General features: G+C 35.7%; 1 protein-coding gene across 7 annotated transcripts in view; it reads right to left on the minus strand.

The window, feature by feature from the left end:
• The window catches only part of PHTF2 (putative homeodomain transcription factor 2), a 120,211-nt gene that overhangs the window by 45,124 nt on the left and 58,483 nt on the right, over positions 1–16,604 (minus strand). For 5 of the 7 annotated variants that reach the window (XR_014300840.1, XM_082691889.1, XM_082691892.1 and 2 more), the window contains 3 exons: positions 9,700–9,756; positions 3,623–3,692; positions 2,885–3,043 (listed from right to left, as the gene is read on the minus strand). Coding sequence is in view for 5 of the 7 variants with exons in the window: in XM_082691889.1 (XP_082548015.1) it covers positions 2,885–3,043; positions 3,623–3,692; positions 9,700–9,756 (286 nt within the window). In the remaining 2 variants the exon portion in view is untranslated. Of the gene's footprint in view, positions 1–2,884; positions 3,044–3,622; positions 3,693–8,422; positions 8,525–9,699; positions 9,757–16,604 lie in introns of those variants that run through there. The other 2 variants (XM_082691894.1, XM_082691893.1) reach the window with 2 other exon arrangements.

Raw genomic sequence — 16,604 nt, forward strand, 5'->3', positions numbered from 1 at the left:
CAGTCTCTGCTCACCGCCTCTCCTCAATTTAGAAGAAAAGAGGGACACATAAAGAAACAAAATACCTATAACAGACTGAATTACGCCCCCCACCCTATTCATACGCTGAGGCCCTACAGTGTCTATATGGATGTAGTAAAGGTTGAATGAAGTCCCAAGGATGGAGCCTTAGTCCAATAGGGCCATTGTCCTTTTAAGGCAAAGAGATACCAGAGATCTTGCTCTGCTCACACACAGCAGAAAGACCATGTGAGGACACAGTGAGCAGGCCGCCATCCACAAGTCAGTAAGAGAGACCTCACCAGACACCAATCCGATGCCACACTGATCTCAGACTTCCAGACTCTAGAACTGTAAGAAAATAAATCTCTGCTGCTTAAGCCACACAGTCTATGGTATTTTGTTAGGGCAGCCCAAGCAGACTAATACAATACCTATGAAGAGTGCTATATATTGGGAGGGTGGATAGGAAAGGATTCTCAAAGAAGGTGGCACCTGATGCCTAGTCTAACTGAGAAAACAAGTAGATGCAGATTAGGTAAATATAAGGGAAGAAGGCTACTCAAAGAAAGGGGCAGACAGAAGGCAGACAGAATTAAAACACACACACACACACACACACACACACACACACCCCACAAACAACACAAAAAAGAAAGAGCAAAGAGCTAATTTAGCCTGGTAAAACCTGGGGAGAGATTCAACAAGGGACAGACTAAAAACGTGGTTTTCCTCTTGAAGGCAACAATAACTAGGAAGAGATTTAGACCTTAAGTGGCTAGTCTGAATTTCCAATTTAAAAGGTAAAAGGACAGAAGGTAGAAGATATAAGGGCTCTTGGCAGTAATCTGGGTGAGAAATGACATAAGCAAAAAGCATAAATGGAGTCGAGAATACATAGCTGAGATACTTAAAAGGCATGTAATTGAAATAAAAAACTATACACAGTTATACAAAACCAAATCTGACTGTACATGATTCCTTCTACTTCTTAGGAGAAAAGTGGGATAGAGAATAAGGTAATTCAGAGCACTGCACCATACTTTTCTACGCAAAAATGTGTAGGCACAGGGGTTTCGAGCAGTACCAGCAGATTCCTGGGGTCATTAAGACTGATATCATTTTGTCACTGGCTGTGACTCGAAGCAGGTTAAATCACTTCTTTTATTTAGTAGGAGAATATTCAGTGTTCACCACTTAGGAACACTTACAATGTCAAACTTTGGTTCTGAAATGAAAAATATCTTTTTATGTCTCATCTAACCTGTCTTCCTTATTTAACATAGACAAGCCAGTAAGTAAATTTCAGACACAATATATGCCCTCTAGTTACAATGGAAACTAGTCATTATAATAGCAAAAGATAGCAAAAAGCTTAAATGTCCAACACTGATACAGCACAGAATATTTTACAATAATTTAAAATGTATTTTTAAGACTCTGATACTTATGATGACATAAGGCAAAAAAATATAAATTTTTATACAGAATAATCTCAACATTTAAAAATGTTGCAAAGTAAAGTGAAAGGCAAGATTTTGGGTAGGTAAATTAAAAAAAAATTTCCTACATTTTCTAAATTTTCTGCAAAGAATATTTATTATTTCTTTAATTAGAAACACACACATAGTCTCTCCACTGATAAAAATCACAAACCTTCAGAGTTTACTCCCTTTCATGTATATAAGATGTACCCTGGCTTAAAAGAAACAACTTTACCTAAATAAATGTCTATAGGTTTTATTACATTTTCATTTACTTAAGACATTTATCTGAAAAAGAAAAGATATTTACCTTTTTACTTAAGAGTTTGTCGATAAAACATATTTAAACAATCATTCAGGATTACAATCATGTTTTTAAAAAAGACATTAGAATGACTGAAAGGATAACCACTAAATTAAAATCGCTGTTTTTATTAGAGCACAGGGATGTGAGTGGTGTCTTCCTCAGGCCTCCGAGCGCTCTCCAGCATCATATATTATGCATTATATGCTGTGGCTCTGACTCGGCACCCGAGTGCGTCCGTGCTGGTAGGCAGCATACTGGGACTGTTGAGCACGTGGCTCTGCAGTCAGATTGCTTAGACTTGAATATAGACTCTCCTGCACCTGCAGACTGTGTGACTTTGAACCCTCAGGTCCTTCAGATCCCTTTCTGTCAGGTGGAACACCAGAACCTGTACTTCCCTGCATGGTGGTTGTGAGAATTAAATGAGAATCTGAAGAGCACTCAGAAAATGGGGTATAGATTCTCCGTATGGAATGAGGATAGTCTCAGAAGACAATGATTAAAAGAAATAAGAAACCATGGCTGAGACAGGAAAAATGAACTCATACAGCTTGTATAAAAAAGACTGGTGGGGGGCACCTGGGTGGATCAGTGGGTTAAAGCCTCTGCCTTCAGCTCAGGTCATGATCCCAGGGTCCTGGGATTGAGCCCCGCATCAGGCTCTCTGCTCAGCAGGGAGCCTGCTTCCTCCTCTCTCTCTCTCTCTGCCTGTCTCTCTGCCTCCTTGTGATCTCTGTCCATCAAATAAATAAATAAAATTAAAAAAAAAAAAAAAAGACTGCTGGTAGGTATATGTGGTATGTATGTGTATTTGAAGAGACTTTCTAATGGTTAAATACCTCTCAATCTGTATTTTTCTTTAGCCATCCACAGATTCTAATTTTCATTAAATTATATTGGAAAATAACTGCTTTGTTTTTTCAAACATTTTTAATACCAAACCAGCTATATTTTATTAAATGAAATATCACAATAATGCGTATCTTCACACTTAGTATAATTAGTACGTGTTTTTTTAAAAAGCCTTAGTAACTCTAAATACATAGCACCCTGAAAGTTAAAAGCAAAATGAATTTCTATCACTTAATTATACCTTGCAGAAGATAAAGGACAAGAAGCCAGAAAAAGATGACTTTTGATGTTACTTGTAACCACCACCGGAAGAAAAAGGGGAAAAACACAACTCGAACAATTCCCTTTCTAGTCAGAGAAGTCCAAGGACTTTCAGGTTTTGCCTTTGCAAATGCAGACCCTGGAAAAAGTAAAATAAAATGACATAGTACATTTATCATTCTTTAATTTCCTTTGAGAAAAAATTTCAATATCTGAAGAAAAACTATGTCTAATTTTATTTTGCATTACACTATGAGAAATGCCCAATTTTGGGTATTAGACACATTTAAAAAAATTTTTCATGCTATCATATTAACTCAGGTACTCTGAAAAAAAAATTTTAACTGAAAAAACAGAATTTCTCCCACATATTTTATAAATATAAGACAATGTTCAAATGTCAGTTTCAATTAGGAATTAAAAGTTACTTTAAAAAAAAAAAGTTACTTTCATTTTTATAACCAAGCCATATAGCTTGCTAGGCAAACACAAGCTGGTTTTCTTTTCTTTTTATTATTTCTTAGACCAATCTTTAGTGAGAGTAAAGACTAGTCAATGGTATTTAAATACCTCCATTATCCCTTTCTTGTACAAGTCCTGCCTTCACTTACACTCACATTGCTTTTATTCCTACAAACATATATCTAACCCACTTTGAATTCTCTTCCTTCAAGGTCAATTTCTAATTGCATTAAGCTTTAATTTATTCAAGACTCACCTCTTACAAGATCAACATCTATGAGGTCTGGTTTCACATGTGCTGTTTTCTTTGGTTTATTCCTTAAACCCTACAATATATTAAAGTAGAACTGGTAAGAGAGTAGATCTTAGAAGTCCTTATCACAAGAAAAAAAAAATCTTTGTAACTGGGTATGGGGATGGATGTTCACTACTTATTGTGGTATCATTTCTCAATACGTACATATCTCAACATATATAAATATCAAATATGGAATCATGCTGAATACCTAAAAGTAATATTATCTCATATGTCAATTATACCTCAATAAAAAAATAGTATTGGAATTCAATAGATGTATTTTAAAATCCAGGCTAATAAAAAATAATCAAATTCTAAAGATTTCAACTAAAAAAAACTTTAAGGAATATACTGGAGAAAAATATAAAACACGACATCTTTGTTACAACTGGAACATAAGTATAGTATTTTAATACATTTTATTATTTCCCAAAAGGATCAATTTAGGGATGTGTGGACAGGGGAGGACTGTTTATTACTGAAAGCAAAATTCTAGAACAACGACTATCACTACAACCCAATCTGGATGTGCAGTCTGAGACGGTCCATGAGACTGTGTGAGCCCAGGTTTGCACAGGAGAGTGTGTTGAGGCTGGCTGGGAGAGCAGGGGCCCTGAGAGGCCCTCAGGGGTGATGCTGGGGATGCTGCTGCAGGAAGCAGTAGCTCACAAAGCTGGGTACAGACAGGGATGCAGACTTCTCAGCTGATGCCAACACGTTGGGGGTGGTATTAGCTGAGACCCAGAGAGGATGATGCATACCTCAGAATCGCCACTATGTTCACATGCCAACCACTAAGGAGACCACGATACCACCTAGTCACCTTAGAACTTAGACGCCATGCCCAGGCGAAGGAGGAAGTGAAAGCGGAAGTCACAAATTTAATTAGTTTAAACTCGGAATTATTGAACACTAAGGTTAAGTTTCTGCCACCAGTGTACAGAATGGGAATAAGGGTAGAGATCAAAATCATCGAACACAAACACATACACACACACACACACAACTTAAAAGTAGGATGTTAAGAATTGGAAGGGCTTAGGCTAAATTCCCCAAGAAGCCAAGTGCTGAGATATGAGACACAGTGTTTAGATGATTTGTTTGGTATTCCTTCAATTAATCAAGTAACTGAGCAGTAAATTCTATTTGGTCCTGATCCAAAAAACGATGACCCCTAAGGTAAAAATTTAGTTAAGTACTATTTGCATCCAAAACAAAGAAGAGGAGACTACTTGAGCTCAGAATTAACTGAGATGTTTAAACCAAATGCACCCTGAAATCAAGAAGCAATGAACTGTTGAACCCTTTCAAATAGTCTGTCCATGTGAAGTTGGAAACTACTCAAGAGGTACAAAAACAAGAGAAAAAAAGAGGATAGAAGACATAGTCATGGTAGTTTTATATATAGTCGGTCCTCATATTCATAGATTCTTTATTTGCAAATTTATTTTATTCCCAAATCAATATTTGCTGCACTTTTGCAGTCATTTGCAGATATGCACGAAGTTAAGAGTGGCAAAAAATTTGAGTCACCCAATGTGCACACTCCCAGCTGCAGTCAAACAAGGCAACAATCTGTCTTCTTATTTCAGCTCTCATGCTGAAAATAAATATCCTTTTCACAGTCAATTTCATGCTGGGTTTTGCTTTTTTTGTACTTCTTGTTGGTAATTTTGTTGTTTAAAAATGGACCTCAAGCACAGTACTGAAGTGCGGTCTAGTGGTCTAGTGTTCCTACGTGTTCCTTCTTTAAGGCTGTGATGTGCCTCACTGAGAAGATGTGTGCTAGATGAGCTATGTTTGGGCTTGAGTTACAGTGTCATTGGCCATGAGTTCAGTTGTTAATGTAGCAACAACATCTATTAAACACAGTGTCTTTCAACAGAAACATACATAAAACAAGGATATGTACTGATCACTTGATAAAGTGTGACTAGAGGTGGAGAAATGGTCAGTATCTGCTAATTCAGTGTTCATGCCGACTTTATAGAACATAACTCCTGTGAATTAATGAGACCTGACTGCATCTGTACTTTATTTCCCATTTTAATTCATGATAGAGTGGCTCGCAGACTATGAATCATCCCCAGTATTTTGCAAACTGGAAAAGCAATTCTAATAATACATATGTGTAAAAACAAAATTTCATTAATAGAGAGCTATTTAAATTTGGTATGAAATTTGAGATTTAACCTTTATTACTGCCAACATTTTTAACAGTACTACATATTTTGATTTACTTGTTTTATACATTATTTTTTCACATAATTTGAAAATAATCTTATTGCCAATGTTTTATGACAAATCTGAAGCTTAATTTACTGCTGTATACCTAAAATTTTTATCAGGTTGTTTCAAGAACTTAAAGTTCTTATGAGAGGAACAGTAAATTAACTTGATTTATGCAATTATGTTGTTTTTCAACATGTTCATTCTTCTTGACCTCTTTCATATGTGGTTCATTTCCTATTTAATATTTTATTAAAACTTTAGTTTGAGCTACATTGTAGAGTCCCAGCACAATTGCCGGTTTTATTTATTTATTTATTTATTTATTTATTTAGAGAAAGTATGTGCACATGAACAGGGGAAGGAGGAGGTAGAAGGAGAGGGAGAGCGCGAATCTTAAACAGGCTCCATGCCCAGCAGAGACTGACATAGGGCTCGATCTCACAACCTTAAGATCATGACCTGAGCCAAAAATCAAGAGTCAGACACTTAACTATTTATTATATTTTTTTCTAATTGCCAGCTTTGATAAAACTCACCTTCACGGTAACATATCAGAATATTTAGAGGGTTTAAAATAAGAAAAGCAAAGAAAAACTTCACTGATATATCATCTAACATTAATGATTTTAAACACAAAAGATATTAGCACCCATATGTAAGTATTCATAAGATCTGATTTTAATTATGTAGATATTTTAAGCTGGAAAATTTTAAGCTGGTTTAGAATACACTATATTCATCCAAAATGGCATAGCTTTCAGGACCATCATTACTGACCATCAAAAAGTTTACATGAACAAACAAAAAATGAAAGCAAAGTTCAAAAGAAAAGATCTTAGCAACTATTGACTTAACTAGAAAGTAGAAACAATCAGGCACTATAAATATAATTAATCTCCAAGAAATCCAAGTAATATATTCATTATTGAATATACACTTAAACTCTTAGAGTACATTCCTAAGGCACAATAACACAAGTTGTATGAAATTGTGAATTTTTAAAAATCTGTAAGTACACAGATAGTGTTGAGTCAAAAAACTTATAACAGCTGTTTAAATTTAGAAAGTACTTCTGTTCAACGATGCAGACGTCCCATGGATGGAACTATTATAATACTGCGATTCCACCAAAGGACATAACCATCAGTTTCACTTTCCATAAATCCTATTTAGTTTCCCCATCCTGTTTTTCCTCTATAATGATTTTAAATAGCATGTTTCTTTTTTATTGAAGATTTATAACTCTAGTAAGTACTAAAACTAAGAGAAATTCCATTTACTTTTAAATTTGGGTCAAGGTGAACAGAAAATGGAAGTTTTGGGTTATAATTTCTAAAATGTTTAAGAAAAAAAATAATTTGCAACTTAGAAAAAACTTTAGCAATATCAACTAAGGTCTTCAATTTAAAAAAATAGACATTTCCAAGGAATATATTCTCATGGCTTTCTTTGGTTTCTTTAGTTGCTGCTCACTGCTATGACAGTAAGAGAGGACAGTAAGAGAGAGGACAAACACATTCTGTATAGTGTTTTCTAAGGATGAGGTACAGTGTTTGGGGTTTCTTTTTAAATCAAATATTAATATTAACAGACCACGGTTCTATCTTTACCTTCCTTAGAATAAATGCAAAATTATTTTACACTATAAACAGTTTGCCTCCACAAGGGAATGTTTCAGGCTTATCAACAAAGTGACCCCTTTATTTAATCCAAAATAATAAGAGTAAGCTTTAATACTGCTTTTACTTCTTCACTTACTATTATAAAACGCTATCTTTAAAGGGAGACATACTTCAGAAAAAAATTACAGATCTTAGCCTTCTCCAAGTTCACCCTGTCAGTGCATCAAGGAACGGCTAACATAATCCTGTTACTCTAACTTCTGTTTAGGCATTAAAATAGTTCTAAAAGTGAGGAATGTAGTATTTTCTGATGAGCGGCTTAAACGGTTTCAAGGCCTCTTATAAACCTGCATGTTGCTCTTCGCTTGCTTGAGTATCCTCCCTCTGCACGATATTCTTGCCAGACTACTGTCTCATGGATCTCTTACCTCCTTCCCTTTTATCTCTTCCTTTACCTATTCATTAAATGTTGTTTCCCAGTGTTCTGTTCTCAGCCTTTTCCTGTCATCAGCCAGTGTAAATCGCACTCCTACAGTTGTATTGATATAATGTGTTATAAATAAATGTGTATAGCACACATATACATACTGATATACACACACTTTCACACCGAGGACTCCCAAATCTCCCTCCCAAGTACCACCTGAGTATTTCTAAAGCACAATTTACAAATCTGCTCCTCTTCTAGTATTTCTCACCACACCTGAGTGAAGTTTCTAAAACACAAATTTAATCAGGTAACTTTTTCTGTTTAAAATCCTTCAATGTAACCCTCATCATTTTCCAGATTATGTTCAGACTCTCCCAGGTGAGTCAGTTAAGCCCCTGCACAATCTGACTCCCATTTTCCTTTCTAGATTCATGCCCAACCACCCCAATCTCCTTCCTCCATCCAACCTATTACCAGTCAAGCTCCTTGAGGATTCCTCAGTCAGTCCTATTCCTTCTTTCCTGCATGTTTATTTTCATATGCTCTTCATTTTGTCTGGAATGTTTTCCTCATTCTCCCCAATGTTTGTCAAACTCAGCTGATGAGTCACTTCCTCTGAAAATCTTTCCTAACCTCCCCAGAGCTGCTTCCCTCTGCACTCCCCAACAGAGACCTAAGCTGAATCGATCTCATTTGTAATAATGAATCTCATCTACACAATTATAATCCATTCCATCTTTCCCATGATTTAATCCTGTATTTAACACATAGCAGGTGCTTACAGTAACTTATATTCTTCCTGAAAATAGTTTAAAGATTAAAACTGACTAATGGCAAAGAATCTTGCTCTTTATTATAGATGACTAAGTTGTTTAAACACTGAGATTTTTTTTTTTTGACAGATTTTTAAGAAACTATAGACACAGGTTTCCAATCTAACATAAACCTTGTCATATAAAATAGAAAATGTCAAGCCACTGAAGTAACATTCTCTGGGCTCAGATTAAATTTAGCTCGTGCAGGAACACACAGATTAGTATTATCTATGTAAATGAAAAATATAACTCTTATTATCAAAAAGGAGCAATTGCTAAGAAACAGAACAAGTTTAGTGAAAAAATAGTTTTCATGCTAGAAAGGTAGCCTATGAGAATGTCTTATCAGCATAAGTGATTACATGTTTAAGAAGAAACCACCTACTACAAAAACATTTCTATTAATGCTTTACGTTCTTAAGTTCTTTTTAAAAATGACCAACTCTTCAGCGGCTCTACTTGCGTCCAAGTCATTTTGTTAGTAGCACCAAAAGCAGATCTCAATGAAGCAGAGCAGCATTTGACAGGACCACTCAGGCGGGAAAAGTCCTGAAACACTTACCAGTTTAATAAACTGTACAGAGCAATGACAGCATCAAAGGGGAGGAAAAGCAAACTAGAAGTATAAGGTGACAAGTGAAAGGGGAAAAGAGCTGATAAAAAAATAATCATTAGAAAATAATTTTAAAAAGAACAGAGGATGCTAAAAAGCAATAAACAAAACAAAACAAAACAAAAAAACAAACAAAAAAAACCCATCAGAGGTAAAGACACATGACTCCACCAGCGTAAGAGTTTACCTCTGTATTTAAAAGTTTGGATAGAATAAGTAATATTTATACCTTAAAAGTGTATGGGAAGATAAGACAAAATGTGGTTAACAATCAATTTATAGAACTATGTTTCAGAATATATGAAATGAAATATACTTGTTACCTTGATTTCTCTTTGCTCGACAGATTTTTCCCATATCTGTTGATCATATGCTCCAATCTATGTAAATAAATAAAATACAATATTGCATTAAATGATCATCGTTGGTACCTGTCCAATAGCTATAACTCTGCTTGCATTATAAGCAACTCTGCATTCATTCAACACCAAATACGTTCAGCTTTATCTCAGACTTCTGGGATCAATATTGTATTGCAGTAGTTTTCAAAGGTACAGCTTCAGGACCAGCAGTTTTAGCATCACGTGGGAACTTGCTGAAAATGCCAACTCTCTGGCCTCACCCCAAAGCTGCTCAGTCATATGGCTGTGGCCCCAACTATCTGCGTTTTAAAAATTCCTCTAGATGATTCTAATACACTACTAAAGTTTGAGAACCACTGCCCTAAGGGAATCCTTTATTTAAAATAAACATAGCTCGGGTACCTCCAAGAAAAAACTACCAATAATAAATCCTATGGAGCTATTTTTTTTTTTAATTTATTTATTTGACAGACAGACATCACAAGTAGGCAGAGAGGCAGGCAGAGAGAGAGAGGAGAAAGCAGACTCCCCGCTGAGCAGAGAGCCCGATGCGGGGCTCGATCCCAGGACCCTGAGATCACGACCTGAGCCGAAGGCAGAGGCTTCAACCCACTGAGCCACCCAGGCGCCCCCTATGGAGTTATTTTTAAAGAAAATACAAATGGGGGCACCTGGGTGGCTCAGTTGGTTAAGCGACTGCCTTCAGCTCAGGTCATGATTCTGGAGTCCCGGGATCAAATCCCACATTGGGCTCCCTGCTTGGCAGGGAGTCTGCTTCTCCCTCTCACCTCTTCCCTCTCATGCTCTCTTTCTCTCTCATTCTCTCTCTCTCTCTCTCTCTGAAATAAATTTCAAAAACTTTAAAAAAAGAAAATACAAATGTTTTAGAGAATTAAAAATTCATAAGCATATAGATCAAAATTACCACTTGGCTTACAGTTTAAGCTAGAAAATAAAGTCTTGAAAGTGACTGAAGACGCAGGGTAAATACTGAGAAGTAGAATTCCTTTTAGCTTCTATGCCCATCACTCTCAGATGCTGTAAAGTTCTCGAACTACACCTTCACCTGGGCAGGATGAACAAACCATTCTTACTGTCTGTCTCTAAGTTCTTTGCTGTTAACACAGATTGTCCCCAGTGTCCAACGGGACACGGAAGTGGGTCATTAGCTTATAGTTTTAACTGAGGATTTTCACTTTTAGCATTAATTGAAAACTAGAATTCTGAGAAATTAAAATTACTTCAGTTAATTACTAGATGAGACAGATAGAGACCAGATTCAGGCAGAGGTATTATAAGGATATTCAGGAAAGAGTATTTTCTGACTCATGACATCATTCTACCCAGAAGAATTTTTATCTATAACACTCTTTAAAATCTTGTTTCAAGAAATGAGAAATTGAGAATCCAAGCTGGTTTAATGACAGACATCAAGGGGGTAGAATAAAATGATTACATGACTCCATAAGTGCCTTTTATTTTGATTATTCGCTCTTACATATCATCTTATTCATACTAACTTCTCCGGTCCTTTAAATCCTTTTCTTTTTCATCAACTACCTGTGACTCCTTTCTTATTTTTAAAAATCACTTTGTGATATACTATACCCTGCAAATTAAAATCTTAGAACACCTAGACCAACAGCATGGACTGAACAACTCACGTACATGTAACAAAAATTGCCAGGAGTCTCTCTCTCTAAAGCAGGACAGATTAGCAATAACCAACTGATTGGACTTAATGGCAGAGCTGACCTGCAGTAACTAGTTGTCTTTTACCCTCCTAAATTTTAAATTCAATCAATCATCTTCTTTAAAAATCAAAAAAGATAAATATGGGAACACAGATTCTACAGGAGCAATTCTCCTCTAACTTGATAATTCAGAATGACTGAGTTTAATTCAATCAAAACTTATTTTTAAAATGTGCAACGATTTCAATGGCACTGTATGCTTTTTAGTGAAACAATAACCCAAACTAATAAAGAACAGGTACTGATATGTTTTAATGATTATTCTGGCAGTATTTTGTTTTCACATACTAAAGAATGCACTAAATTCTCTTTAAAAAGAATTCTATTTTTATGTCAAGATGACAAGAATATGGACATGGAAATTTATGTCCCACAATTTTAAAATAAGGGAAAACAAAATAATGCATATGCAAAAGACCAAATCAGAAGTGCATGTCAGTCCTTGGACTACGTAGGTATGATGCAATCCCAGCATGGTACTCAATAGCTCCAGACTTAAAAAGGCTCAGAAAGTCTAATAAATCCTGTGGGGGAAGAGGTGGCTAAAAGTGGAAAAGCTTTTTGAAGGCTGAGGTACTTGTAAATAGCAATACTTGTAAATAATACTTGTAAATAACTCTAAAAATAATACTTGTAAATAACTCTAAATAATACTTGTAAATAACTCTAAAAAACCACTCCAGTGGTGGTGAGGTACAATCTTATAAAAAGGATAAAGATGGCTTATTTTACTGGAGTTCATTTTTCCCCCAAAAGATTTGATGGGTTAGAGGAAGAACAGCATTCACTGTAATAGAATGTGGGATCTTAATCCTTTTTTTTTTTTTTTAAACTAGATAAATGTCACTTTCAATTACAAGCAGTTAAATGTCTTTCCAGGGGAGACATCAGTTTTCCTTTGCAGAGGACATATTTTGTTTTAAAAACACTATGAGCAAATAGACCACTTTCTTGAAAAACAGTGTGAGGGTGCCATGAACCTAAATACGGGTATTTTACCTGGTCATGGCTCTGCTTAATAATGCACATGCCATTAACAAATTAGCCTTAAGTATAAATTCAGACTGAATTGTGTCTGAAAATTATCTGTTTCTTGGGATGTGTGTGTGGCACATCAAAGGTCTCCTGAAATCAGGGTGGTGGCAGGATGCCAGAAGGGGACAGGGAAGCAATTCTAAAGACCCCTTCTGATCTAAAGCCTCATTTAATTGCACAATGAAATCTGTCAAGATAGATCAGAACACCTGCAGCTGAGGTCAAGCTATTCTCCTGTAAGAAACAATCTTCTGGTTAGTCGACACAGAGGAAGAAAAGAAGTGAAACTTTAAGAACCATCTGCTCAAGACTTAGGGTCAGGGATGAAGGATAACTTGCAGAGCTGTGCTAACAAAATTAAAAGCAAATAACTCAACAAATGTTCTAAAGGTTCTGGTTCTATTCAACCTCTGACACAGACACTTGGCAGATCTGACTAAATCATCTAAACTTGAAACTGTTTCTTTTCTTTTCTTTTTTTTTTCTTCTACATAAAATTAAATCACAAAGCTGAGTTCAATTATAGTTCTCTGCAAAATCTCAGGACAAAAAATTTCCTTATTTTTTAAATGCCATACAAAAAAGTAAAGGAATCTCAGCAGTAACATTTGCCTAGGAGAACAGAAACTTTAATCAGATAATACATTCTTCAACTAGGAAAAGAATATTATGTAATATGTTGACTACTTCCATAATTCGGCTACTCCTAATGATTCTCCCCTGCCCCCAACAATGCCTCCACTATTTGGGTGTCTAGAACAGTGCCCAACATTCTATGGAGACAAAAGGACATACAGGATATATGTATAAATAATGCTTTTTTAGTAGACAGACCTACAAATACCAAGGCAAATAGCGTATGAGTAGTACAATGGTTTTCCAACCCATTCTTCATAACCGATATCTGCTTCAAGGAGGGAAAAACATTGCTTCTCTCTTATTAGGAGAGAAGACTCTGAAATCCTGATTTGCATTTGATGTGCAGGCAACAGCTTGGTACATATTAAGAAAGTTCATTCTCTGGTGCCTGGCTATGGGAAGCAATCTTATTAGCACTTTGGTTCTTAATCCCACAGATACCATGGACACTTTAAGCCTCTTAAGCCTCAGTGTCCTCTTACCCCAACTAGAGCTGACCTTTTTAAATTTTTTTTTTTAAACCTGGTCCAAGACCCAACACTTTGCCCTCTATAAATTACTCCTGCATCTTCAACAGCATGTCTGACAATCCTATATTGATCTCTTAGAATATCTCCCATAATGACAGAAAGGACAATTCTAAATTTCCTTCCCACAGGTTTTAATTCCTAAGTACTATGAGCATTACCTCTTCTGGCAGAACATCTAGCCAACTACTTCAACTACTAAGATTGAAGCTATAAGATGCAAATATCTTTATTTGCTATCTTCTCCATCTCTAGTATCTGTTTTCTCATCAATTATTTATAGTATTTTCTTTCCTCCTGTTTTTACAAATGAACTTTGCACCTTTACAGAAGTTAAGGCTGATTAAAAACAAACTGAATAAATAAATAAATAATTGAGGGAAAAGCATCCTGAAAGTGGTAAACAAAATTTTTTAAGGCAAAAATGAGAAGTAATTAAGATATTATAGTAATATCAAGTGAACTGAAATTCAATTAAATGAATGCTATAGATATTTTCTGACCTGAAGACTATCATAAAAGGAAAATGTATATTGTATAAATCTGAAATTAATGTAGCTAATATTACATTAAATATAAATGTATGGGAGGAGGCGTGAGGGAGTAGAAGATTGGTAAATGGAGAAAAGCCTGTCTTTGTTCAGGATTCTACCAGAATCAGGCTTCCAAGAAAAAACAATTTTGTGATGAATATGATGGTATCAAGAGTACAAATGTTAAAACCTAGACAATTAGATGGTGAAATGGGAAACACATACCACTATGGAATTCTAGAAAAGAAACAATTTGAAAAACAATTTGAAAAGCTACTCTTAGGTGATCTGATTACCTCTTAGGTCATCACATTCAGAACAGCAGTGGCTCAAATATCAAGAGGCTAAAGAGAAGGTGTCTTGCTTCAAAAAGGTAGTTATCAATAGTTTAATTAGATTAAGTGCTTAGATAAAAGATTTAGAGTTCACAAATAAATATAAGCAGGGCAAATGGAGGCCCAGATTTGGACACATATTTTAAGCACCTCATTTCCTCAGCAAATGAACAGATAGACCATAATACTATATATCAAAATTGTAATTTTTTCCTACTTCAATCAGGCTCAGTTTCTTTTTTTGGAACCTCATTTCAGAAACAATGAAAAGCAAGCTATTCTCACAAAATCAAATTTATTTTTATTTTTTTTAAAGATTTTATTTATTTATTTTACAGAGAGAGAGAGAGAGATCACAAGTAGGCAGAGAGACAGGCAGAGAGAGAGAGAGCGGAGAAAGCAGGCTTCCTACTAAGCAGATGAGCCCAATGTGGGGCTCGATCCCAGGACCCCAGGATCATGACCTGAGCCAAAGGCAGAGGCTTCAACCCACTGAGCCACCCAGGTGCCCCTATTTTATTTTTTTAAAGATTTTATTTATTTATTTGACAGAGATCACAAGCAGGCAGAGAGAGATAGAGAAGCAGGCTCCCTGCTGAGCAGAGAGCACGATGTGGAATTCGATCCCAGAACCCTGGGATTATGACCTGAGCTGAAGGCAGAGGCTTTAACCCACTAAGCTACCCAGGCACCCACAAACATCAAATTTAATTCAAAATGTAAACACAGAATTTAAATCCCTTCCTAGCTTGGCCCACTCAATAAACATCAGAGGCCAATCGTATACCAGGACAAATGTAGTCCACCTTTGGTCGCAAGAGTGTATGTTAAAAAGAATGATAAGGATACAAAAGCTCAAGAATTTCTTGAGACAACTTCATCCAAATAAATAAATAAGAAGAGAGAGAGAGAGAGAGAGATGCCCATGACCTTGCTGATTTTTCCCATCTCTAAAGTGACAGTAAATTTTTTTCTATGACTATTTTTTTGTATATCTATCATCAACTACAAGACCCTTTAGGTAAATGTCATATTGCTTTTACACTTAGGACAAGTCTCATATTTTAATAGTGATTTAATAGCTATACAACTAAAGATAATTTTTAACCTTGAGTCCTTTTTTTTTTCTTTTTATAAAAATAGAAGTTATCAATCAGAAAATACCCTTTGTTATATTTGGAGTGTTGGGTTTTAATCTTTTGTTCCCTCATTGCCTTAGTTGATCAGCCTTTAATGTTTGTTGACAAGAGTAGAAAAGACCAAACCACGCGAGAGAAGTGGATTTTCACCCTGCCTCTATCATGACCAGTCTTAGGGTCTTGGCAAGATTCTTGACCTCTGAGCATCTGTAAAACGGGCACAACAAAACATATTTCATAAAACTAGAATGTAAAAAGGGTGATGTCTGATACATAGTTGGTGCTCTTTAAATATTAGCTCTTTCCCTTCTTGGTAAGTCAGTCCCTACAAGCCTTAATACCGCATTTTTAAAAAAAGATTTTTATTTATTTATTTGAAAGAGAGAGAGAGCATGAGAGGGGAGAAGATCAGAGGGAGAAGCAGACTCCCCATGGAGATGGGAACCCAATGCAGGACTCAATCCCAGGACTCTGGGATCATGATGTGAGCCAAAGGCAAAGGCAGTCGCTTAACCAACTGAGCCACCCAGGTGCCCTTAATACCTCATTTTTAAGTTGATAAGGTTGACCTATACTTAAATTAATTTTTATAACAATATTCACTAATGATGATTTGGATGGCCACAATTTTGAAGGTATGAGTATGGGGACAGAAAAGACTCATTACTACTATGAAAAAAAGAACAAACCAATAATAGGCAGCTAGAAATGCCTGAGCAAAAGATGCAAAGAAGAAAACAAAAATAATGTGTGTGGAGATAAATGTAATTTTCTTAACTAAAACCAATTTTATACTTTATTTTAAAGAACTGTTCACAGTTTATAAATGAAAACAGGGCTGTCAGCACCCAAAACCTAATGTGCCTAGACACCTAAATTATGTAAGTTTCATTTCAACAAGTTT

The sequence above is a fragment of the Mustela nivalis genome, assembly GCF_964662115.1.
Source record: "Mustela nivalis genome assembly, chromosome: 12".
Lineage (NCBI taxonomy): Eukaryota > Metazoa > Chordata > Mammalia > Carnivora > Mustelidae > Mustela > Mustela nivalis.